Below are 27,429 nucleotides of genomic sequence, written 5' to 3'. Positions count from 1 at the left end.
TCTATTTGGTGTTATATATGGTTCTTGTACCTTGATTGGCACCTTCTTCTTTAGGTTAGGGAAATTTTTTCTGTATGATTTTATTGAAAATGTTTTCTGTATCTTGGACCTGGGTTTCTTCTTCCTACTCTATTCTTATTCTTCATAGATTTGGTCTTTCCACAGAGTCCCAGATTACCTGGATATGTTATATCTGGATTTTTCTACACTCAATATTTTAACTGAGGTGTCCATTTCTTCTATCTTGTCTTCAATGCCTGAGATTCTCTCGTCCATTTCTTGTACTTCCGGTGAGGCTTAACTTTGAGGGGTTTTTGTTTGTTTGTTTGACTTGCCAAATTTTTCATTTCCAGTTTTGCCTTAGTTTGAGTTTTCTTTGGTGATTGTTTGTGTTTGCACAGATTTCAGTAAGGAACGTATTCCCTATCCTTGTTAAGATCGCTGAAAATATTCACAGTAGCTGTTTTGGTGTCCTCGTCTTCTGCTTCAGCTATATTGCATTTCTCAGAATCTAATTGGGGTTACTGGGATCTGGTGGAGACACAATGTCCTTAGTGTTAATAATTGCATGATTGTGCTGGTGTTCAGACATCTGTGTTTGGGATAATGGGGTTACTGGGATCTGGTGGAGACACAATGTCCTTGGTGTTAATAATTGCATGATTGTGCTGGTGTTCAGACATCTGTGTTTGGGATAATTGTGATTCTGTAGCTTACACAGCAGTCATAAAACTAAACATAAACATAAACACAGAAGGAGTGGTACAAACTATGACTTAAAGACGAAGCAAGCAGTGTGAAAGAAACCAACAGGTGAAATGGGTCAAAGTCAATATGCACAGGTGGTAATCTTTTTTGTCAACTCAACTGAATCCAGAATCACTTAGGAGATCACCGAGGGACACTTCTGTCCATACAGGTGAGAGTGTTTCCAGAAGGATTCAATGAAGGAAGGAATCCACTCTCTATGTGGACAGCACCATCTCAGGGACTGGGGATTGGAAGGAAGGACTAAAAAAAAAAAAAAAAAAAAAAAAAAAAGGAGAAAGCCAGTTGAACACAGGTTCTCCCCTAATATGTGTTCTGAGCCACCATACTGTAAGGAAGCTTCTCCACCACATTCTCCCACTGCCATGAGTCCCTGCCTTACAATAGGCCAAAACGAAGAGCCAAGTGCCCATGGACTGAGTCCTCTGAAACCATAAGACAGAATAAATGTTTTTTTAAGATATTTTGTCCACAAGGATTAAGAACTACTTAATAGAACATATCTGATTTGCATCACAAGTCCTGCTGTGGTACAGGATTTAAGAAGAATAAGGAAGTAAGTTGATGAAGGATGTGTTCAGTCTTAAAAGGATGCAGCAGCATCTCAGCAGCAGTTGCTGCAGATGCTGCCCTTTCTCCACTGAGTTGTCTTCCCACCGAATCTTAGCAGTGGTCTCAGATGCACTTCCCTTCCTCTTCCTGTCCTACTCTTCCTTTCTGTTCTCAACAAGTTTTGAGAGATTTAGCCAGGACCAGATGGTCAACACATGTGTGTGTGTGTGTGTGTGTGTGTGTGTGTGTGTGCTTTTTTTTGTACCTTATTGGCATTGGTTTATTTTGATTTTCAGTTTTTGTTTATTTGAGAAACTGAGATGGGGATGGGGGAGAACATGATATTGGTTTAGGGAGGTAGGGAGGCTCTGGGAGGGACTGGGAGAAGGGAACAGATATGGACAACATGTATTAAATGAAAATAAGAGCCTTTGGATTTTTGTTTATGATCTATTTTATCATTGATTTTTATATATGGTGTGCAGGAAACACCCAGATTCACCCTTTGTACATAGATATTCATCTAATTATCCCCCAAACTGTTGAAAATAATTAATCTTTCCCATCAGTTCATTTGTCTTATCATTGTGAAAAATAAGGCAGGCTAGCATACATATGTGAGTTCACTTTTGAAACTTAAGCTTCATCTCTGCTCTGCCAAATGCCTCTTTCTCCATGCCAGTGCCACCAGCATTGACTACCACAGCCCAGAAGGAAGCTGTGAAATGGAAATCTTGTGTCAGTCAATGCTGGTCTTCCTACGACAAGGTGGCCATTCGGCCCCTCAATTCTCCATGTGAAGTTTAGATTCATTAACTAAACTTCTGAAACAAGGTCCTATGATGTTTACAGGGTGGTACAGGATGAAAGGACTTAGTTTTGTGACTATCACCATGGTCACCCACTGAAAATCGTCCAGTCCAGGAATATGAAATCTCCATTTAAATAAATTTTAACTACTTTTTGAAATGGTTTGTACTTGTTAGGAAATAAAGCTTGCATTTTTTATATTGCCTCTAAGAATTTTGTTGTTTTTGAGGTCATAGTAAGAATTGTCAAGTCCTTGCATCATAGAATGTTTTTCTAAAACAATAATAGATACACCCCACTCCACGGGGCTTCTCTCAGGAGAGCATGTGTAGGAACAGCCCAGGCCAGAAGAACAGCCTTCACATCTCCACTTAGTGTGAGGAAGAGGGCAAGAGTCTCCCCAGGGCGAGCTTGACATCCTTGTTCCTCAGTGTATAGATGAGGGGGTTCAGGGTTGGGCTGAGCACTGAGTATAGCACCGAAGTCACGTTGCTTCTTTCCGGGCTGTAGCTGGAAGCAGGACTGATGTAGGCACAGAACACAGATGAGTAATACACACAGACCACGATGAGGTGGGAGGAGCAGGTAGAAAAGGCCTTCCTCTTGCTCTCAGCAGAACGCATGCACAGGATGCTGGCAATGATGCAGCCATAGGAGAGTAGAGTGAGGATGAAGTTGATGCCTCCATAAAAGGCATCTGCCATAAGAGTCATGATACTATTAATACGTGTGGAGCTGCAGGAGAGCAGGAGGAGTGGAGGAATCTCACAGAAGAAGTGGGTGATGACCTTGGGGCCACAGAATGACAGCCTTGTCATCAGACCAGTGTTGATAGATGCATTCAGAGCACAGATGGACCACACACCCATGGCTAGGGCCCCACACAGGTGTGGGCTCATTCTAGAGCTATAGTGCAGGGGATGGCAGATGGCCATGTAGCGGTCATAGGCCATGACTGTGAGCAGCAGCAGCTCAGAAGACAAGGACCAGACAAGAAAGAAGAGCTGGGCCATGCAGCCCTTGAAGGAGATGGTGTTTTCCTCAGATACTAGGCCAATCAGTGCCTTGGGCAGCACGGAGGAGGTGCAGACAATATCCATGGTGGCCAGGTTGCACAGGAAAAAGTACATGGGACTGTGGAGCCCAGTGCTGGAGGTGACCAAAGCGATGATAACAATGTTGCCTAGTAGAGCCATTGTGTAGAGGGACAGGAAACAACCTATCAGGAGCAGCCGTAGACCAGTGTGCTCTGAGAACCCTTCCAGCACAAACTCTGTTACTATTGTTTGGTTGGGCCTTGACATCTTGATGGAGGGTATTGGGTCCACTGATGTGTCTGTCATCTTCTGAGAAAATATCACAATTTACCACTTCAACATCTGATTTTCAAACTTGATCATCTCAAAATTCTCTGCTGTAAGAAAAAGGAGGAGGGATGTATTTCTTTCATGGATATTTCTTGTTCCTTATTGTCTGTATCACACCATTTGGAAACCACATATATTTCACTAGCTTTTAATTTTCTACCTAGAAACTCTCACCCTACTGATTTGGATCAAGAGGGACATCTCTTCCTTCCCTTGTCTTCTTGAACATGTGGATTGAGTGGAACATCCTTCATTCAGGACCTGCCTATGCTTTACTTTTCCATTGCCACAAAGCACTGTGCTCTTCTGACAGTGCTTGGAGACATAGCCATATCCCTAACCACGACTATACCCCTCATATCCACAGCAAGAATTCTGCACGTGATGGCGTCTTTTGGATGGTTGCACACTGAGATGTTCCTTATGCTTTACTTTATGACCTGGCCTCCTAACTTCTCAGTCACCTTGTCTTCTCTGATATTTGGAGTGGGTGCTCTATTACATGTGTCAACATCATAATTGTCATTCTCCATGACAAAGTAGCCATGTATTTTCTGAATTTTATTTCCTATGATCTGTGAGTTCTCTTGTTGTTGATAGTGTCCTGACTCTAACCAACCTCAAATCTATTGCCCCAGAGATCATTTCTCAAAACTTGAGCCTGTACATCCAAAGTAATTCTATGGCTTTTATGTCTCCACAAACCACAGTCAACATCAAAGCCATCAATCCAACAGCTGAATTCTTTGCCACTCTCCACAGCTTTTCCTTGCATGCTGTTAATGACTTTATGTGGAAGTTCACCCTCTGCTACACAGTGTTTCAAGATGCTTAGTCTATGGAGCACAGCTACATCTCTCTGAATCATTGTCTTACCTCAAGCCTATGCCCTTGATAGATCTTTAGAAGATTCTGTTCTACAAGTCAAGAATAGTGTTCTGCATCCTCTTACCTGTATTGTGTAACTGGTCCTCAAAACCTGAAACTATAGCTTTTCCAACATTATACCTCATGTTCCTGATGTCTTCAACTCTTTCACAATTTCTGACTTCTTGTCATTTATAACATTTCCAGTTTCTTCCTCCATCATCCAAGGAGTATAGAGTGTGGCCCTCTTTCCCCAAGTCCAAATTCATAATGACTCTCCCAAGTCCTTCAGCTTATCAAGCTCTATAGCTTGACATAAAAGACACATCTGACATCACCCAGTTGCCTTTTCTATAGGTTCCTTCATAAGTGCATATGTGAACACATTCTACTCCTACATAAGCCTCTATGTGGCAATTTTATGCAGCATTACTTGTCTGGAAATATTCTTTGTTTTGCACCTCTCCTTCAGTGCCCAGGGTAAAAGGATATTGTTTTGAACACAGCCATGACATATTAGTCAGTGAAATTGTTCCAAGGCTTACTGAATACAGTGGTGCTCAACACTCCCCTACTTTGTCCTAGTGTTTGTTCAGTCTTATAACACTTCATTTTCTTTGATTATATTTTATCTCACATATGTTTTCCATAATATGGCTCACAACCTCTATTCTCCCCAACTTAGTAGTAAGTGTTGAAGTTTAAACACTGCTGTCTCCATTTTTTACTAGAGGCACTCAAATACCATATTTACACCTCTGCAACCATGTTACAGTGTTATACCTGACCATCTTTCTCCCCATTCTGTATCTCCCCTCTCTTTTTCTATTCCACTAGAGAACCTAATACGTACTTTGGCAAAGCTAGTGGTTCTACAGAAGCAAACTTACAAAAGTTAATTCCTCTAATGGTCTTGGCAGTTTCTCAATCTGGGTAGTTAATTCAGCCACATTTGAAGTTTGAAATACTCTCCTGATAGTATTGAAATTCTCTCCTAATAACTGATGGGTTATATTAACTCCCACCTCCAGGATTCACCTTTGTCCAAGCATAGGGAGTGTCAATCAAGATTGACTCTAGGCTGAGCTAGAGGAAAGAATTTTTAAAAAATTGAAATCTGTCAAAAAGTTTTGCCATTTGATTTAATTATCTCCATATCAATAACACATCCATAAAAATCTAATTACATAGAATGTAAGTTATAGATTTCTAAATGACACATCTAAAAAGAAATAACAGAGAAATGTAATAAATTGAGTGATTTGAGGACTCAGACATATGTCCACACACCCACATACACATGATTTATTACAAAGAAGAAAAACACACACCAAAGGACAGCCTGGATGTCAACATGTAGAAGATAGAAAATAGATCCATATCTAACTCCATGCACAAAACTCAAGTCCAAGTGGATCAAAGACCTCAACAGAAATCCAGTTACACTGAACTTGATAGAAGAGAAAGTAGGAAGTAGTCTTGAATGCATTTGCACAGGAGACCACTTCCTAAATACAGCACCAGTAGCACAGACACTGAGAGCAATAATTAATAAATGGGACCTCCTAAAATTTTTGTAGAGCAAAGAACACAGTCAATAAGACAAAATGACAGCCTACAGAATGGGAAACGATCTTCACCAACCACACATCTGACAGAGAGTTGATCTCCAAAATATATAAAGAACTCAAGAAACTAAACATCAAAATACCAAACAATGCAATTAAAAAATGTTCTACAGAGCTAAACAGAGAATTATCAACAGAAGAATCTCAAATGGCCAAAAGACATTTAAGGAATTGTTCAACATCCTTAGTCATCATGGAAATGCAAATCAAAACATCTTACACTTGTCAGAATGGCTAAGATCGAAAACACTGTGACAGCTTATGTTGGAGAGGATGTGGAGCAAGGGGAACATTCTTCCACTGTTGGTGGGAGTGCAAACTTTTACAGCCACTTTGGAAATTAGTATGGCAACTTCTCAAAAAATTGGGAATCAATCTTCAAGACCCAGCTGTACCACTCTTGGGCATATACTCAAAGAATGCTCAATCATACCACAAGAACACAGGCTCAACTATGTTCATAGCAGCATTATTCATAATAATCAGAACCTGGAAACAACCTAGACATCCCTCAACCAAAGAATGGATAAAGAAAATGTGGTACATATACACAATGGAGTACTACTCAGAAGCAAAAAACAGTGAAATCATGAAATTTGCAGGCAAATGGATGGAACTAGAAAATATCATCCTGAGTGAGGTAACCCAGTTTCAGAAAGACAAACATGGTATATACTGACTCATAAGTGGATACTAGGTGTAAAGCAAAGGATAACCAGACTACAACCCACAGCTCCAGAGAAGCTAGCTAACAAGGAGGACCCTAAGAGGGACACATAGATCACCTTGGGAAAGGGAAATAGATGAGATCTCCATAAGTAAACTGGGAGAGGATAGAAGGGAGGGAATGGAGGATGAGAACATGAGAAAATTGGATGATAGAGCTGGGGGAGGGATGGAGTGGGAGAGCAATGAAAGACATATCTTAACAGAGGGAGCCATTATGGGATTAGGGAGAAACCTGGTACTAGGGAAATTTCCAGGAACCCACAAGGATGACCCCAGATTAGACTACTAGCAATAGTGGAGGGGGTGGCTGAACTGACCTACCCCAGTAATCAGATTGGTGAATGTCCTAACTGTCATCATAGGGCCTTCATCCAGTAACTGATGGAAGCAGATGCAGAGATGCACAGCCAACCACCAGGCCAAGCTCCAGGAGTCCAGTTGAAGAGAGACAAGAGGGATTATATGAGCAAGGGGGGTCAAGATCATGATGGGAAAATCTACAGAGACAACTGAACCAAGCTCTTGGGAACTCACAAACTCTAGACCATCAACTGTGAAGCCTGCATGGGACCAAACTAGGCCCTCTGCATGTGGGAGACAGTTGTGTTGCTTGGTCTGCTTGAGGGGCCCCTGGCAGTGTGATCAGGATCTATCCCTGGTACATGAACTGGTTTTTTGGAGCCCATTCTCTCTGCTGAGGTGCCTTGCTCAGCCTTGATGCAAGGGAGAGGGGCTTGGTCTCGCCTCAACTGAAGGTACCAGGCTTTGTTCACTCCCCATGGGAGGCCTTCCCCTTTTGGACAAGTGGATGTGGGGTGGGCTGGGGTGATTCAGGGGTGGGGGAGGGAGGAGGGAGGAGAGGAGGAACTGTGGTTGGTATGTAAAATGAATAAATTTTTTAAAAAAAATTGGAGTAGAGAGGTGGCAGTGTATCTGGGAGTTGATGGGAAGAGAGCATGAACATGATCAAAATACACTGTATGAAATTCTCAAAGAATTGTTAAAAATAATATTTTAAAAATTGTAACATTTCAAAATTGGTGGAAATCTCAGTGTGATAGCAACAGATCTTTTATCCCAGCTGTTGGGAGACAGGCAACTCAAAGCCAGACTGGTCTAGACAAATGAGTTTCAGATCTTCCAGAGCTACACAGTGAGACTCCGCTTTTAAAAATAAAACCAAAGCAAATCATACTCAATGAGAAGAGAGACAAGTTTATGGATTTTATGTCTATCAAAAATAAACCTATATAAGAAGACGAGAAAGGCTATAAATCAATAATTTATGCTTCCATATTAAGGAACAATAATAGACAATTAAATCCAAAGTAGTACAAGGAAATGATGAGGTAAGAGAAGAAAATAATGAAATGGAAAATAAACGTTGGAGAAAATAATCATGTTTAAACACTGCTCCTTTAGTAAGTTTGCAATACTGATAGCAGTCTAGAAAATCAATCAAAAATAAAATAAGAGAAATGATCATAAACAAGACTAGATGAAAGAGTTTAACTATCCAGTAGGGTTTCAAGAGACTAAAAGTAAATATTTTTTGCTTTATATCTAGTATCCACTTACGAGTGAGTACATACCATGTTTGTCCTTCTGGGTTTGGGTTACCTCACTCAGGATGATATTTTCTAGTTCCATCCATTTGCCTGAAAACTCATGATGTCATTGTTTTTCTCTGCTGAGTAGTACTCCATTGTGTATATGTACCACATTTCATTTATCCATTCTTCAGTTGAAGGGCATCTAGGTTGTTTCCAGTTCCAGCTATTACAAATAATGCTGCTATGAATATAGACTGCAAATCACAACTCCAGGGAAGCTACCTAGTAAAGAGGACCCTAAGAAAGACACAAGGGTTGCCCAACGACAGAGAAATGGATAAGATCTACATGAGCAAACTGGGGATGAGGGGGTGGGTAATGGAGGGCAAGGGTCAGGGCAAACAGAGCTTAGGGGAACGGGAGGTCCCAGCTGGATCAGGAACAGAGTGGGAGAACAAGGAAAGAGATACCATGATAAATGAAGACCCCATGGGAATAGGAAGAAGCAGAGTGCTAGAGAGGTCCCCAGAAATCCACAAAGATACCTCCACTATAAACTACTGGCAATGGTCAAAAGAGTACCTGAACTGACCTACTCTGGTGATCAGATGGCCGCACCCTAACTGTCATGATAGAACTCTCATCCAGTGACTGATGGAAGCAGATGCAGAGATCCATGGCCAAGCCCCAGGTGGAGCTTCAGGAGTCCAATCGACAAAAGAGAGGAGGGATTGTGTGAGCAAGAGATACCGAGACCATGATTGGAAAAAGCACAGGGACAAATAGCAGAAACACATGAACTGTGAACCAATAGCTGAGGAGCCCCCTTGGAACTGGACCAGGCCCTTTGGACAAGTGAGACAGTTGATTATTTGAACTATTTAGGAGGCCACCAGGCAGTGGGACCGGGACCTGTCCTTGGTGGATGAGCTGGTTTTTTGGAACCTAGGGCCTATGCTGAGACACTTTGCTCAGCCTTGGTGCAGGGAGGAGGGGACTGGACCAGCCTCAACTGAATCTACCATGCTGGGCTGACTCCCTAGGGGAGACCTTGCCTTGGAAGAGGTGGGAATGGGGGGTGGATTAGGGGGGAAACCTGGGGGGTGGGAGGAGGGAGGACAGGGAAATCTGTGGCTGATATGTTAAATTAAATTAATTATAAAATAAAAATATTTTTAAAAAAGTAAAGATTTTGAAAAATGTGTCAATTATATTTGGAAACACAAAAATGGTACAAGTTAATTGAAAACAATCACCACAGGAAAAAGCAACAGAAAATCAAAACCATCTATATCTGTAAGAAATTAATTGTTATTTTAGAAATGCACCCAGCAGTTACACTGAGGAGATTTAGGAAACATTTGATGGAGAATTATATGGTAATGATCAAAGCTGGGGCTGTATAGCTCTGCTCAACTCCAAGTTTCACTGAGGTTTAAACAGTAAAAAACTATGTTCCCATTCTTTTATGAGACCATCCCAAAATACTAAAAACATGAAAAAAGCATGTAACAGAAAAGTATAATTTAAGCACAATTATACAAATCCTGAAGACAGACTGAAACATCAAACTATACAAAATAATAAGCCTTTCTGATTATAAAGTCTTTATCCCAGGAGTTCAAACCCCATTTAGCATTCCAATATCTTTTAATGAATTCGGCAAGGTGATGGCTAAGATTCACTAGTGATAATCTACCATGATGTACAAATTGCAAAGGCCATTTATACATCCAACTAACTTCACAAGAAGAAAGGAAGCTGGAGAGATGCCATAGATTTTAGTACCATGTAAGACATTATAGACTAAATATGGCATAGAGGAACATGCTTCCCATGACCAGCAAAAGGACTCCTATTTGAGAGATGAGAGGAATAAAGCCCAGCTCTTTAAACTTTAGCTCAGTACCAGACTGCACCATTGAAATCCAGTACAGATCAGAGTCATATGACTCCTACCCTCATCCAGTACCTAAAAGCTAAACACTGGGACCACTAGCTAGGGAACCAAGGGAGTGTCACTATTATGTCTCCTTAAACATGAAACAACATAATGTAGAAGACAACTGTACCAACTGTGGAGCAAGACAGAGAAACAAGCACATATCTGTGCCTTGTGTCTTATTTAGGGTTCCTATTGTTGAGATAAAACACCATGACTAAAAGCAACCTGGGAACAAAAAGTTTATTAGACACCCCTGACACACACACTACTGTCCATCATCAAGGGAAATCAGGACAGGAGCCCAAGGAAGGAGCCTGGAGGCAGGAACTGAAGAAGGGTTCTAAGGGATAATAATAAAATAAAACAAAACAAAACTAACACATCAGAATTGGACAAGACAAATAAACAGAAGGAAAACGCCTAAGAGAAGGCACAAGAATCAGAGACCTATTCATTTGCACACTCAGGAATCCCATAAAAATACTAAATGGGAAGCCATCATATATGTGAAGAGGACATGGTGCAGACCTGTATAAGCCCTATTCAAGCTACCTCAGTCTCTATGAGTTCACATGAGCTTTGATCATGTCGATATAGAGGGCTTTATTTTCTTGGTGTTCTCCATCCCCTCTATCTCTTATACTCTTTCTGCCTCCTCTTCTGTGGGATTCTTTGAGCCCTGAGAGGAAGGATTTATTTGATAGAGACATCCCATTTGGGCTGAATGTTCCAAGTTATCTCACTCTCTGCATCATGTCTGATTGTGGGTCTGTATTTGTTCCTATCTGATGCAGGAGGAAGCGTCTCTGAAGATGGCTGAGCAAGGCACTGATCTATAAGTAAATTAGGATGTCATTATCAGCCTGTTTTCTTATAGCACTCAGGACCACCAACACAGGTGTGCCCACAGTGAGCTGGGCCCTCCCACCTCAATCGTTAATTATGAAAATATACTCCAGACTTGCCTCCAGGCCAATCTTATGGAAGCATTTCTCAGTTGAGAGTCCTTCTTCCAAAATAACTCTAGTCTGTGTCAAGTTGATATAAAACTAGCCAACATACCTTGGAACTCAATGCCAGATCTTCTGATTTGAGGCCTAATATCAGGCAGAAACCAAAGGCTTCACACCCAGTCCACAGATCCTATACACAATTTCTAGTCTTGTTCAAGCATCAAGTTTTGTGATTTTGAAATGTTAAGGCTATAAAATAAGGGCCAAGTCATAGAAAACATACCAAGTGAAATACCAAGCCTTGATGTTGGGAGAGACAGACATCTAGGTACAGTAGATGTAAGCAGACATAATGAGAAAACAGCCTTAGTAGGCACCTCGTAGTTCAGCTGTGAAAATCCCTAAATACTAAGAGAATTCTAAATAAGCATGAAAAAAAGCCAAATTAGATTTAAGGGAATCCAACTAGACTGGGAGTAAAACCTCCAAAGAAGAATATATCCAGAAAATGTTCTTAAGAAATAAGGCCGGGCGGTGGTGGCGCACGCCTTTAATCCCAGCACTTGGGAGGCAGAGGCAGGCGGATCTCTGTGAGTTCGAGGCCAGCCTGGGCTACCAAGTGAGTTCCAGGAGAGGCGCAAAGCTACACAGAGAAACCCTGTCTCGAAAAACCAAAAAAAAAAAAAAAAAAAGAAAGAAAGAAAGAAATAAACAGAGAGACTTCCCAATGCAAGCAAACCTGAAAAAATTCACAACCACCAGAGAAGTCTACAAAATGTTTTTAAGGTATTCCCACATCTTGAGATGAAGAAAAGATTTTATCTATGAAAAATTTTAAAGGTGTAAAATACAGTAAAGGACAGATACACAAAAGGAAATAAAGAGCATAAGACCTCATCTATCAATATGCTAAACTACCAAGCCACAGAGGTGAATGACAGAGAAAGAAAATAAGAGATAGTCAAGACCAACAGAGAAAAATGAAGCAGCACAGAAGACACTGACGATGACATTCTTGAACATAAACTAGCAAATAGTGTAGAGAAAAAGAAACAGCCCACAAAATTCCTATAGGAAGTGGAGAGTAGCTGGAGGACACAAGATCAACACAAGAAGTGAGTCTTATTTTCACACACCAATAAATGTTTTTATAATAAAGAAATTGTGAGGGAATCTTGTTCACAATAGGTAGGGGAAAAAACTCCAATAGATTAGGAATAGATTGAGCTAAGGATGTGAGCAACCTCTTTAATAAAAATTATAAAACAAGCAGGGTGGTGGTGGCTCATGACCTCATTATCCCAGCACTTGGGAGGCAGAGGCAAGCAGATCTCTCTGAATTTGAGGCCAGCCTGGGCTACAGAGTGAGTTCCAGGACAGCCAGAGCTACACAGAGAAAGCCTGTTTCAAAAAAAAAAGAAAGGGCTCTGTCAGTCCCGAGCGAGCGAGCGAGCTAGAGGCTGTTGGGCGGCAGGAGCGGAGCAATGCCTAAATCAAAGGAACTTGTTTCTTCAAGCTCTTCAGGCAGTGATTCTGACAGCGAAGTTGAAAAAAAGTTAAAGAGGAAAAAGCTAGTTGTTCCAGAAAAACCTGTGAAGAAGCAGAAGCCTGGTGAGACTTCTAGAGCTTTGGCATCTTCCAAGCAGAGTAGCAGCAGTAGAGATGATAACATGTTTCAGATTGGGAAGATGAGATACGTCAGTGTTCGGGACTTTAAAGGAAAAATTCTAATTGATATTAGAGAATATTGGATGGACTCAGAAGGTGAAATGAAACCAGGGAGAAAAGGTATTTCTTTAAACATGGAGCAATGGAGCCAACTGAAGGAACAGATCTCGGACATAGATGATGCAGTAAGAAAGCTGTAAAATCTGAGCCGTATCAAACCTGTACTGTTGTAGTTGTTTTAATCTGTCTTTTTACATTGGATTTTGTTTTCTAAATGTTGTTTTCCAAGCTGTTGTATATTTGGATTGCAGAACAATTTGTAAGGTGAATACTTTTTTTAATGTGCATTATTAAAATGTTCTGAGTGAAGCTAAATGTCATCTTTATTAAAGAGAATTGCATTGTGCCCTCTACCTAGTGTAAAATAAAGTCAGATCATTACAATCTTAAAAAAAAAAAAGGAAGAAGGGAAGAGAGGGAGGGAGAGAAGGAGTAAGGGAGGGAGGGAGGGAGGAAGGAAGGAAGGAAGGAAGGAAGGAAGGAAGGAAAGAAGGAATCAGAGATCCAAGAAATGAACACAGAAACCCCAGCTGTTTTTGCATAGACATCAAGAACATACAGGAAAGAAAGGACAAGCTCTTCATTATGTGTACTGGGGAAACTGATGTTCACACGCCAAAGAATGAAACAAGATCTTTTCCTTGCCAAGAATGAAACAAGATCTTTTCCTTGCTCTATACAAAAGCCGATCCAAAATGGGTCAAAGATCAAGTCTAATGCCAGAAAGAGAAGAAGAAACATTTCAAATCATCTGATTAAGCAATGATTTTTCTAATAAGACTCCCAAAGCACACATAACAAAACCAAAAATAGACAAGTAAGATTATGTAACACTGGGAAATGTCATCATAGCAAATGAAAATTAACAAATATTTTCAAAGTAATCATCTGACAGGAGATTATTATCCAGAATAAAGACATCAAAGTAAAAAAGATAAAACAATCTTATTTAATAAGAGAACAAATAATCTGATTTTATATTTCTAAAAACTACAAACTGTTACAAAATATATGAAAATAGTCAAGTTCATCAGCCATCAGTAGAATGCTAATCATACAACAATGAGATGTCATCTCTCCAAGCACAATGGCCATTAGGAAAATACAAAGACAACAAATGTTAGTAAAATAAAAAAAAAATCAGAGAAAAGGTAATTCCTACAGTGATAGAAATTAGTGTAGCCATTAGGGAAACTATATGAAGTTCCCTCAATAAACTAGAATTAAAGATTCCATGTAGGTCAGAACTCTACTACTGTATATATATATATATATATATATATATATATATATATATATATATATATAATCATCAAAGAGATACCAACACTCACTCCTCTATGGAGAAGTCACAATAGCAAATAAACAGAATAAGCATAAGTATCCATCAGGGCATGAGAGGACAAAGAAAGGGGTATATGCAATGGAACATTATTCAAGCATAAAAGTACGATCCCCTTTCATGTACAGCAAAGTGTATAGAAGAGGAGAATAATATGGTAAGATAAATAAACCTAAGTCAGGCACAGAAAGACAGATACCACATTTATCTCTCATGTGTGGAAATCCAAAACTTCATCTTAGTAGAATAATGATTAAGAGACAGGATAAATGGCAAAGGTGAGGAAGTGTTAAGGGAGACAGGACAACGGGAACCAAGCACAAATAGACAGAAACGTAAGTTCTAGGGCTCTGCATCATGAGTGACTACACTCCACAACCATCTTATGTGTTTACAAATAACAAGAAGAGAGGAGCTCCAAGCTTGAGAAGACAGAGATGACAAAGTCACAGAAACACAAACATCTACTGAGAATGTGTGTAAACATATCGACATATCAACCTATGTCCCGTCAACATATGCAGTTACCTTCTGTTTCCAATCACAGCACTGATTGACAGCATTCACAGTAGCTTTATTCATAAAACCAAACCAGAAAAATACATCACAGAAAAGACAAATGTAAGCAGACAACACCGTGGATGGAGCCCAAAGTGTAAGATGTGCACAATAACTGCTGACAGTGAAGTTATGTGCTTTCATGTGGAGGGAAATGCATTCACAACCTGATCTGTAGTATAAAACATACATCTGTGTCACCTCCTAATTATTGTGACCTGAGCGAGACAGTGTGAGAAGACTTCTGGGATCATAAAAATGTCCTGCATCTTCATGGAACTAGGCTACATGGAAGAAATCATACTATAAAACACACCAAATGGTTTTTAAAAATGCAATTCTCCTCCTTAAGTGTACTTTAAAAACTATAAAGAAAGATTATTTTCACTTGTTAAGTTTACTTTAATCAAAGCCTTCAAAATGTTTTAAGTGTGTTAGAACAAATGGAAACTATATTAAGGGTAATGGGAGCTTCATGTCTTTAAGTGGGGATAGGAGATACCAGTGAGAAAGGGCAGAGAGAATGGCCTCTGACCTCCATGAAGTAGGATTATTATGTGAGAAGTCAGATGGAGACATGTCTTTTGAACAGCATAACTCCATGTCCATGCGACTGGAGTAATTCAATAACAACATCTATATTTGTGCATTCGCATTATAACACAGAGAAATGTGAGTGTGTGCACAGCAGCAGACAGGTCTGAACTGAACACACAAAAATAGCAAGCAATGATCCTACAGCATGGGTGCTGAATTTTCTGATCAAATCTATATTAACCACATTGAAAAATACCATGTTCCTCTTGAGTCTACTGAGAACACTTAGACGTAAGAACAGAACAATTACAATGAACATCTGAAGCCTGGTAAACACAACCTTCAGTAAAGGGAATAAAGGTTGGTCAAGACCAAGGCATGGCCAATGTGGTGAAAAGCTGAAAGATCCTGTAGTTCGTGATGAAAGGAGTAACTGAATAAGAACTGGGTGTCACCATGAAGGCCACCTGTTTGTGAACCTTGAAGCACCTAGAGCAGGAACATCTAATGACATCAGACAGGTGCCCAATTCCAGGATTCCCCACTCCACGCTGAGACTGCCTAGTGAACTGGAGGGAGCTTTGTTCTTGAAGAACAAACAGTGTGAAGATTAGAAGATCATCATGACGATGAATCTGTGACAGACAAAGGCTGGATTAGACATAGGACTTTCACACAGTCTCAGCTCCCTGCAGAGAATGTGCCTCTTCATAGGAAAAGTACTAACTTCACTCTGTGCTCCTCACCAAGTGGTACCAATTGTTGCTTCTCATCAGGACCAAACCAGGTGTATAGTACTTGTACTATCATAGAAGATAAGCAACAGAGAGAAGAGGTCTATGAGACTTTGGTGGCCAATGGCTGCCATTTTGTCTGGACTAGCTACCTGGGGCATGCCATACACTGGTACATCCAACAGCCAAATGTACAGATTTTTTGTGGGATATTTTATATGCATGACAGAGATGAGAACAGAACTTCTGGAAAACTATAAATAAATACTTATTCTTTTCATACACACTTGGTTTAACAAGCAATATTTTGATGGCTCTCATTCCTATAGGCCTGGTAGACAACATTATCTTACTCGGGTGTGATTCTGCTGTACGTAGGGAAAAGTCAATGTTTCCCAACTGCTCACCCCCACACATGTGAAGCAGAGAGGTGAGCTGAATCTACTCAAGCTCTGTTTCATGATTCCATCCACTTTTTTTGTGAACTGAGTTTTCATTGTTTGTGTTTCCATTTGTGCCTGAGTAGACATGAAATAATCTAGTATCCATGTGGGGGTTTGTGGGGGAACAAATTCACAACAACCTCATATAGCTACAATTCATTTAAAAATTAGTCTGAGTACTGTGAGTGATGAACGAGGAAGTCAGGTTTTGAACATAAGGAAAAAACCAGATATAATAAACTCTCTGATCATAATTAGAAGCTAGACATTCTGCCATTTATACAGTAGAGTATGAAACCGAATCTTTCTATCATAATCTGTTTTCTGATCCAGCATTCTTTCCTCAAACTCAGGTCTCATTGAGAACATGAGTTGTCACCCCTCTGACTGACATCCAAACACTGAAACAAACGTCACCTTTATAGTGAGACTTTTGCCTTGGACCTCCACTGTTAGTCAGAAAATTGACATAGTGGAAAATTAGCCTTCACTCACCCCTCCTTGTCACAGTGAATTGAAGTGACAGATGGCTCCCACGAAATTGTACACTATGCTGAGCAAGACTCCCCTTTCCTGAAAGCACCAAGTCTTTAGTGTCCCTCTGAAGCTCTGTCTTGCTTTGTGTAGAGGTCATTGGTCTTCAGAAATACCTGTGATTTTCTGAGACCCGGGGCAGGTCCTTGTCCTGGTGCCTCCTGGGATACAAACTGAAGGAGAAAGCTCTGAGGATCAATTAAAGGGGACTTGTGGCTTCATGACCCAAGCTCCCTGCAGACTGGTGTGGAGGATAATGGTCAGGGGAGTCACATTCTGTGGGCAGGAGCAGTTCAGCATCCATACTCTCCCTTCACCAACCCTTTGCATGCATCTCCCAGAGTGTCACTGGGATTCTCATGCCCTGTGTGGAAGGTCCCACCATGATAGAAATTGACTCCTCTGTTCTGCTGAGAGTGCTTATCTGAATCAGACACATACGCAATGGGTTTATTCTAAGTGCCTTGTACTTTCTTTGTGACATCTGATCTTTCATAAATGAAAAACTAAGTAAAATCTTTTCTTTTGCTGGGCGGTGGTGGCACACACCTTTAATCCCAGCACTTGGGAGGCAGAACCAGGCAGATCTCTGTGAGTTTGAGGCCAGCCTGGTCTACAGAGCAAGATCCAGGACAGGCTCCAAAACTACACAGAGAAACCCTGTCTGGAAAAAAACAAAACAAAACTGTTCTCTAGTCCTGCCTGGCCCATGGTCAGGACAAATCTCTCTCACCCGCCAGTCCTGCAGCCATGTAGACCCAAACAAGTAAACACACAGAGGCTTATGTTGCTTACAAACTATATGGCCACAGCAGGCTTCTTGTTATCTAGTTCTTATATCTTAAATTAACCTATTTCTATTAATCTATAAGTTGCCACATGGCTTGTGGCTTACCAGCATCTTACATGTTGTTACTCATGGCGACGGCTGGCAGCATCTCTCTGCCTCAGCCTTCCACTTCCCAAAATTCTCTTCTCTGCTTGTCCCGCCTATGTTTCATGCCTGGCTACTGGCCAACCAGCATTTTATTTATACAGATCGATATCCACAGCATAAAACAAATCTTTTCTTTCTTTCTTTTATTTTATTTTGTTATTTATTTTTTTTTTATTTTCAATACATCCTGACTTCAGTTTCCCTTCCTCCACCCCTCCCATCCCCCTCTTCTTTAGATAAATTCCTCCTCCTTTTCTCTTCAGAAAAGAGTAGGCCTCCCAGGGATATCAGCTGAACAACGCATAACAAGAGATAACAAAACTAGGCATAAACCCTCATACCAAGGGTCAGAGGAAACAAGTCCCAAAAGTAGGCAAAAGAGTCAGTGACACCTCCACTCCCACTCTGAAGAGTCCCACAAAACACCAAGCTAGCAACCATAGCATATAAGCAGAGGACCTAGCACAGAGACATTCAGTTCAGGCTTGGTGATTGCCCTTTCAGTCTCCTTGAGCCCCTATGAGACCTGCTTAGTTGATTCTGTGGACTGTAGGTTGTAATTCTGTTGATTTGGTAGGAGCCCCTCTGGTTCCTATAATCCTCCCTCCCCTCTTCCGCAGGGTTCCCCAATCTCCACCTCATATTTGGCTGTGGGTCTCTATCTGCTTTCATCACTCTGATGATGATTGGACTAGGGATCGACCTATGAGTATAGCAGAACATCATTAGGAATAGTTTCATTCAATTTTTTTGTCAGTCATATTCTAACCTAGGTCGCTAGGCCATCCAGCTTCCGGTTCCTGGCCATCCAGGCAGTGTTGGACTTGGACATACTTTCATGGCAGGAACGTCAAGTTATATCAGTCATTGGTTGACCAATCCCACAAGCTCTGAGCTACCATTGCCCCAGCACATCTTTCAGAAAGGACAGGTTGAAGGTCAAAGGTTTTTTTGGCTGGGCTGGTATCTCAGTCCCACCACTGAAAGCTGTACCTGGTTACAGAAGATGGCCAGTTCATGATCTGTATTGTCTATTACTAGGAGTCCTCACCAGGGCCACCCTCATAGGTTCTAGGAGCTTTCCACTGCACTAAGTTTCCATGTCGCTCCCCCCACCAATTCTAGTCATCTCTCCAGCCCTGTCCCTTTGTCCCTCCCTCCTGCACCTGATCCTTCCTGTTCCCATCCCGACCTGTCCCAGTCCACCCACAAAATCCATTGTATTTCCCCTTCCCATGGAGATCCATGTGTTCCCCCTAGAGCCCTCCTTGTTACTTGGCCCCTCTGGATCTGTGGATTATAGTGTGATTATCCTTTACTTAACAGCTAATATATATCTTATATCTCTATCTATCTATCTATCTATATCTATATCTATATCTATATCTATATCTATATATATATATATAATGTTTATCTTTCTGATTCTGGGTTGCCTTACTCAGGATGATTTTTTTCTTGTCCCATAAATTTGACTGCAAATTTCATGGTATCATTTTCTAACAGCTGAGTAATACTCCATTGTGTAAATGTACACATTTTTTTTATACATTCTTCAGCTGAGGGACATCTAGGTTGCTTCTAGTTTCTGGATATTATGAATAAAGCCTCTGTGAACACAGTTGAGCAATTGTCATCTTTTGAGTACATGCCTAGGAGTGGTATAGCTGTGTCTTGAGGTAAATTGATTCCCAATTTTCTGAGGAAAGACTATATTGATTTCAATAGCGGCTGTATAAGTTTGCACTCCCATCAGCAATGGAGGAGTGCTCCCCTTGCTCCACACCCTCACCAGCATGAGCTGTCACTTGTGTTATTGATATTAACCATTCTGAGAGGTGGTATCTCAAAATAGTTTTGATTTACATTTCAATGGTGGCTAACAATGTTGCTTTAAGTGTTTGTTGGACACTTGAAATTCCTCTATTGAGAAGTCACTGTTTAGATCTATACTCCATTTTTAAATTGACTATTTGCTTTGTTGATGTCTAGTTTCTTGAGTTCTTTCTATATTTTGGATATTAGCACTCTATCAGATGTGGAATTGGTGAAAATCTTTTCCCATTCTGTAGGTTGTCACTTTGTCCAGTTGATAACATCCTTTGCCTTACAGAAGCTTTTCAGTTTCATGAAGTTCATTTATTAATTGTCAACCTTAGTTCCTGAGCTATCAGTGTTCTCTTTAGGAAGTTGTCTCTTGTATCAATGTGTTCAAGGCTATTCCCTGCTTTCTTTTCTATCAGATTCAGTGTGTCCAATTTTATGTTGAGGTCTTTGATCCACTGGTACTTGAATTTTGTGCAGGGTGATAGATATGGATCTATTTGCATTCTTCTGCATGCAGACATCCAGTTAGACCAGCACCATTTGTTGAAGATGCTTTCTTTTTTTCCATTATGTATGTCTGGCTTCTTTATAAAAAAAATTTAGGTGTCCATAGGTGTGTGACTTTATGTCTGGGTCCCTGATTCAATTCCATTGGTCAACCTGTCTGTTTTAGTGTAAATACCATATAGTTTTTTTTTATTACTATAGCTCAGTAGTACAACTTCAGATCAGGGATTCTAGAAGTTCTTTTGTGGTTCATGATGTGAAAGACTCAAAGAATGAATTTAAAAAGAAAGTTTAATACAAAATGAAAAGTGTATTGGCTATTGTAAGAAACAGCCAAATAAGATATTTGGAAAGGTTTGTAGAGAAGGAATCAGCCATGTGTATCTCCTTGAAGTCTCCCTCTCTTTCTCTTTACAATATGCTTCCATCTTCATTATGAAACATCATTGTACAGAGCCTCTTGACTCTGAATCGTACCTATTAATCTCTTGTACTCACATTCTCATTTTTCTGACTGATGTTTTTCTGTCTAAGAACATTTAGTAGAAGAAAGAATGAAAATGTATCTGTGGGGAGTGATGGGCAAATGTATAAAGTAGATGGAAGAATCAGAAAAAAAATCAGAGAAAATCATTAAGATGAAGAATTTATATAGCACAATTTGTCATTAATTGTACTGACCAATAAAAAAAAGAAAAGTTAAAAAGAATGTAGGGGCTCCAGAAATTGGTGTTTCTTGTACCATGTGAGGGAGGATCCAATTAGTTCATTTTATAAACTCTTGCTTTGGGGATATTTGTTGCTAATCTCTCCCAGGAAACTGCTGCAAGCTCTTTGTCAATGTTTATTTTCTGCCCATAATGAGGAAATTTCAGAATTAGTAAAAGGTACCACAATTTCTGCTGTGTCTATTCCTATTGATTGACAAAGTCTCAATTTTTCTTTCAGAATCAATTTAGAAACTTTTTCTACATAGGTCTTTAATTTTTACTCTGTGTGGTAGGTATATCTATTCTAAGATATTATATTCTCTCTGCATAAGAATTCCTGTAGTAGAATGCATAGAAGGTAAAATAACCAGAATACAGACGAGCTCTGGATCCAAGTGACTCACATGTGCGTTCTGTAATTTCTTTTCCATCAAAGACAATTCTCTCTCAGCCTCCATTTTCTTGGACTATTTAAGCCCTTATCACCTTTTAAGGTTTGAAATAAAATACTTGGTCCTTAAGTTATCAGTCCAATTGTGGGTCATAGTCAGTTAATATCTCCCAGCAATTTTTGAAAATCATTACAAGTTCACAGTAGATCGCTCCTGACTTATATCCTATGTAATTAATAGAATCACCTCTCTGTATTTTTTCAGGAGCAATTTATAATCCCCAACAAGGCAAAATTTTTCTTTATCTCTTCAAACATTTTCTAAGGTATCTGAGTCTAAATTAGGTAGTAAGATATCATCCAAATAATGGTAAATTATAGATTGAGGAAATTTCCAATGGCTGTTGTACAAAATATTGACAAAAGTGGGGCGGTTTAACATCCCTTGTGGAAGAGTTTTCCACTGAAAACTTGTAACAGGTTGGAATTTTTTTCTTATTTTGCAATACAATTCAGTTCTACATATCAGCCACGGATTCCCTTGTTCTCCCCCCTCTGGCCCCCCTCACCTTCCCCCCAGCCCACCCCCCATTCCCACCTCCTCCAGGGCAAAGCCTGCCCTGCAGACTGAGATCAACCTGGAAATTTTTATAAGTAGGTTCCATGAAGGCCAATTTTTCTCTACCCTATTCTTATAAAGGTATAGTAGAAAAGCAGACTTTAAAAAAAAAACAACTAAGATTGGAAAAAGCACAGGGACAATTAGCCAAACTAATGGAAACACATGAACTATGAACCAATAGCTGAGGAGCCCCCAACTGGATCAGGCCCTCTGGATAAGTGAGATGGTTTTATTAGCTTGATCTGTTTGGGAGGCATCCAGGCACTACGACTGGGACCTGTCCTCAGTGTTTGAGCTGGCTGTTTGGAACCTGGGGCTTATACAGGGACACTTGGTTCAGCCTGTGAGGAGGGGACTGGACCTGCCTGGACTGAATCTACCAGGTTGAACTCAATCCCCAGGGGAGTCTTTGCCCTGGAGGAGATGGGAATGGGGGGTGGGCTGAGGGGAAGGTGGGGGGGCAGGCAGGAGGGGTGAGAACAAGGGAATCTGTAGCTGATATATAAAATTAAATTAAATTATAAAAATTTTTTAAAAAGATAAAAAAAGTTTTATTTATTTATTATGTATACAGTGTTCTGCCTGCACACCAGAAGAGGGCACTAGAACTCATTACAGATGATTGTGAGTCACCATGTGGTTGCTGGAAATTGAACTCAGGACCTCTGGAAGAACAGCCAGTGCTCTTAAACTCTGAGCCATCTCTCCCACCTGAAAAGCAGACTTTTAAATCAATTACTATAATAGGCCACCCCTTAGGTAATAAGGAAGGCAAGGAAATTCCAGGCTGTAAAGAATCCATTGGTTGAATCATCTTACTTACAGCCTTCAGATCTGTTACCATTCTCCATTTTCCAGATTTCTTTCTGATGACAAATATAGGAGAATTCCAAGGACTGGTCGATTGTTCAATATGTTGAGTGTTTAGCTGCTCTTGTACCAGCTGTTGTAGTGCCTATAATTTTTCTGATGTCAAAGCCCCTTGTTCCACCTAGACAAGTTTATCAGTTAACCATTTTAAAGGTAGGGCTATTGATACCCTTGAAAGACCACCAACACTTGTGTCTTGCTTATGTACAACATGAGCAGTCAGTGACTGTTCTTGATAATACCTTTTAATATTTCTCTCAGAAGTATTCTTTGTTTTTTGGTTTGTATATGATATTAGAGGAATGTTAATCTGTGTTTTTTATTGCTGTAACAAATCACAATAAATTCATTGTTATGTTAGCCACATATGGCTCTAATTTTTCTGTCTGTTCTTCTGGCCCTATTCATTTGACCCACCTTGTACTTTGTTTTACCTGAGATTAATTCCAATCCCTAGAAGTTGAATATTTACCTCCTGAAGAGGCCAATCTAGATGCCAAGATTATGGTGAAATTATTGTTACATCCATGCCTGTGTCAATAAAACCTTCAATTACAATGCTGTTTATCCATATTTTTAGCATTGGTCTTTGGCCATTTATAGAAGTTTACCAAAATACTTGTTGTATGGTCTCTCCTGGAAATTTTGTTTTATCTACTGAAGCTGTTTTGTCATCCAGTGCAGCATGATTTTTAACAATGGGCATTAGGTCCTTTAATTGCTCTGTGGAGGAGTTTCCCCCATGCTGACAGGGAATGATTGAACCAAATTTGACATTGGGGCTTGCAAAAGGCCCCCTAAGTCATTTCCCGATGGCAAAGGGTTTGTGGGGCGTTTACCAGACTTTTCTTGAGTGTGAGCAGCAGGAAATATTAAATAGAAGGATTTATATTGCAGAGAATATTGCGGAGTTAAACAGATAGAAAATAAAGGATAGCCTCGAGAGGGCCTGGAACCTTTTCCAATGGGCCCCGACTGTCTCTGCCCCAGGGTATCTATAGAGACGCCAAGGGGTGGAGCAAAAGACCTCCTCCCCCAGCACAGCCAAATGCAGACCATCTCAGACACCTGCACTCAGGCCCATGGTCCTAATCATCCTCTATGCAGACATGCTGGATAAAGCCACGAGGAACCCAAAAACAGGCTCCCACAAGGGTTACCTTGCCTGTCCCTTGTTGATCTGTATGTATTAGTCCAATGTTGGCCTTTGCCACACCTTCTACATACTCTAGAAGGCTGGGGCCTTCTGTTGGAATTATCTTTAAGACCCATTCCATGAGATGGAACCAATGTCTGAAACTCCTCAGGTGGCCAAGAACCTGAGACTAGATAGGCCATGGACTTAGGGAAAACCAAATACTACTGTTCTGCTAAAGTAACAGAATAAAATGACTCCTAATGACATTCTGCTATACCCATAGGTCAGTATCTTACTCAGCCATCATCAGAGAAGCTACATGAGATGGTAACTAATACAAAGACTCACAACCAGACAATGTTTGAGACCTTGGAACAGTCAGTCATAAATGGTATGTCTCTTCCAAATCCTTACTCTTAAGACTCAGGGAACTATGTGGAAAAGAAGGTGGAAAGATTGTAAGAGCAAACAGGGATGGAACTGACCAAGAAAACAGTGCCTTCTAGAAACAATAGGACTGGTACACATATGAATTCACAGAGACAGTAGCAGCTTGCACAGGGTCTGCACAGGGGTGTTGGGGACCAATTCTGGACAGCGGTGTCCTTACTTTATCAAACCTTACAAAAGCAGGAAGTTCCTGGCCTAACCTCGGGCTGTACAACTTCCTGGAGTACCTGCTAATCAGCCAGCTGCAGGGGCCTGGGACCAAAGCGACCTCACCCTCCCTTAGGAATTTTCCATTCTTCTCTCCGTGCTTCCCCTGCTCCCCCACCCTGCCTGAAGCCCTGTTTATAAGCCTCAACACCCAGTCAATAAACGAGACCTCGAAGCGACTCAGACTGACTCTGTCTTCCTTTATGCGCCTGGTCTCCTTTCTCTCTCACCCCCATTGATCTTTCAGGAGGTGCCTCCTCGGGTCTCATCAAATAACCTGGCCCGCGGGACCCGGGCACAGGGGGAAGCCAGATAGGATCCCAGCACTGAGAGGGAAAGTGAACATGAGCCCCCATCCCTAAGCCAGAAGCTATCTCCAACTGACAACCACTTGCAAAGGAAAACTTAGTTTTATTCAATGGAGTCTCAATGGATGTACAAGCCAAACTTAAGGGAGGCCCCATGCCCAGCAGTAGATGATCAACCCAAAATGAACTCAATAGTAATTTTGGAGGTGTTTTGTCTCAATGTTTTGTTTGACTTTTTTAACATAACTTGTCCTTTACTTATTGATTACAGTCCAATTTTGTGTTTCCATGGGTTTTGTGTGTACACATGTATATCTCTGGGTGTGTATGTGTTTCTTGTGCTTTTTCTTTTTTTCTCTGCTTGCTTTGTTTTTTGTTTTGTTGTTTTTCAAGACAGGTTTTCACTGTATAGCAGCCTTGGCTGTCTTGGAACTAGCTCTGCAGACCAGGCTAGCATCAAAACTCATAGAGATCTGCCTGCTTCTGCCTCTCAAGTGCTGGGATTAAATGTATGCACCACCATTGCCTGGATGATTGCTTTGTTTTATTCTGATTTTGTTTGTTTGTTTGTCTGTCTGTTTTCTAGAAGAAAGAACGAACATGGAGATGGCTGAGGGAGGGGAAGCCATGATCAGAATATACTGTATATAAAAAAAAATTTGTTTTCAAGAAAAAAAAGAGAAACAGAACAAAATGATGAAAGGGAAGGAAGGAAGGAAAGATAGAGAGAGGGGGGAAGGAAGGAAGGAAGGAAGGAAGGAAGGAAGGAAGGAAGGAAGATCTTAACTTTTAGAGCTTGATGGTTCAAAAACATAGTACATGCTATGCGATCTCATTTGGGTCTCATATAAAGCCTTCTCCTTGAAATTGGTAGATAGTTAATTATTATTCTGTAGGTGAAGATGGGGTTCCAAAACATGAAGTGCTATCCAGCAGCTGTGTGGAGCTCAGAGCAAGTCACAGTCTTCAACCTAAAGTTAGACATTCTAATCACCCTACATGGTATAATAATAAAAAAATAGCTACCAAAATGACCTCCCAGAAACAGAGCTGAAAAATCTAATAGTTTTATACAAATTTACTGACACATTGGTCTGCAAAGTACTGTTGCAGATGGTTCCTCAGAATAGAAACAGAACTAATACCAAGGCCCTACTTTTATTGATGTTCACAGAACTAAAGCAGGAAAACGAGTCCTCTCCTTCATCAGCACTGTCCCCTTTTGCTGATTTGCTGTTTGCCTGTAGAGGGCATGAGGTCCTTGTGCTCACAGATAAGCACTAGGGTGACCAGGAGTGTTAAACACTCAGTGTTGTCTCTTCAATGAAAGAGATGTATACTTGCTTTCTGTCCTGAAAGCTGGAAATGGATGTAATTAATACCCTGGTGATCTGTGCTATCTGTAGGGCCTGGCTGAACCTGAATCCCCAATCCCATTATGTTTACTGCAGACTCTTCCTTCCTAGACCTTTATCTTGAGCATCATTTCTCAGTCAATAGAACCCAGCCTTATGGGAGATGTCACATTACTTTACATTAGCCTAGGTGACCTCTGTAGGACCAGGACATGCCTGACTCCTACAGAGCTTTATGTATATCTCAGTCACTCTTCGTAGACCCCTTCTCTTGGGCAGTGTTTCTCAGTCAAGAAGCCATATGTACTTTGTAAAGAGTGTTAATATAAACATGTCTTAAACCTCACTGTACACACAGATTGAATTAATTAATATCAGGAAATCTTTTTTCCAAAAGTGTGCTGTGCTTAAATGTGGATAAAATAAACTGCCCAGTGTTAGACTGTAGAAGTTTGAAACAACACTGGCTGCTGTGTCCTGTTAAAACATATTTCCTTCTTTCCCCAAATGGATTGTTACTTTACTGACCACCATAGCTTGTTTAATAACTAATGTTGTTATCAATATGCTACATTTATTGTCTATGTCTAGAAATGCAAAATAAATGTGTCCATTATTATTAATATGGGCAATTAAAAAAAAGAACTCCACATGTGAAAAACTCATCACAAAACACCAAGATGGAAGGTGAAACCAGTTTCCTCTCTGCAAAATATGCCTGCCCTGTAGAAATGTGTCTCAACGAGAATTACCTAGATGATTCCCAGGACACAGAATTTGAAAATTAAACAAAAAAAATTGTAACACATAAGGACTGAGATGAGACTATCATCATGGCAGTTTCTGCATGCAATCATGAGTATTTTCTCATTTCTCCCTTGTACGTGCCTAATTTTACTAGAACTCAGCACATAATGAAAATTATCTGTGGTTCTTGAGGAATGGAAAATGAAACGCAAGAGAAATCAGGTGTTAGGAGTGCCATGTCCCTTGAGGATCCCTGAGCTGGGTCATCATACTTGGCATGGGCACTCACCTTAGCACAGAGTGCCCCTTCTA

At 40.5% G+C, this 27,429-nt stretch overlaps 2 protein-coding genes across 2 annotated transcripts; one reads left to right on the top strand and one right to left on the bottom strand.

Moving 5' to 3' along the window:
* Positions 1-1,803: 1,803 nt before the first annotated feature.
* Positions 1,804-3,540, bottom strand: LOC131912517 (olfactory receptor 13A1-like). Its single transcript, XM_059264811.1, has one exon. It carries the CDS (start codon positions 3,471-3,473, stop codon positions 2,502-2,504), a length of 972 nt encoding a protein of 323 aa, XP_059120794.1. The 5' UTR covers positions 3,474-3,540; the 3' UTR covers positions 1,804-2,501.
* Positions 3,541-12,603: 9,063 nt separating this feature from the next.
* On the top strand, positions 12,604-13,062 carry LOC131898847 (activated RNA polymerase II transcriptional coactivator p15-like). Its single transcript, XM_059250082.1, has one exon. It carries the CDS (start codon positions 12,657-12,659, stop codon positions 13,038-13,040), a length of 384 nt encoding a protein of 127 aa, XP_059106065.1. The 5' UTR covers positions 12,604-12,656; the 3' UTR covers positions 13,041-13,062.
* The last annotated feature ends 14,367 nt before the right edge of the window (positions 13,063-27,429 follow it).

The sequence above is a fragment of the Peromyscus eremicus genome, chromosome 1 (genome assembly GCF_949786415.1).
Source record: "Peromyscus eremicus chromosome 1, PerEre_H2_v1, whole genome shotgun sequence".
NCBI classification, from domain to species: domain Eukaryota; kingdom Metazoa; phylum Chordata; class Mammalia; order Rodentia; family Cricetidae; genus Peromyscus; species Peromyscus eremicus.
The sequence above is the reverse complement of the archived record's forward strand: the minus strand, read 5'-3'. Positions and strand labels throughout refer to the sequence as shown.

Bases quoted from the DNA above. Each gene is read 5' to 3' on its own strand.
- LOC131912517 (XM_059264811.1), bottom strand. From the start codon at position 3,473: ATGACAGACACATCAGTGGACCCAATACCCTCCATCAAGATGTCAAGG.
- LOC131898847 (XM_059250082.1), top strand. From the start codon at position 12,657: ATGCCTAAATCAAAGGAACTTGTTTCTTCAAGCTCTTCAGGCAGTGAT.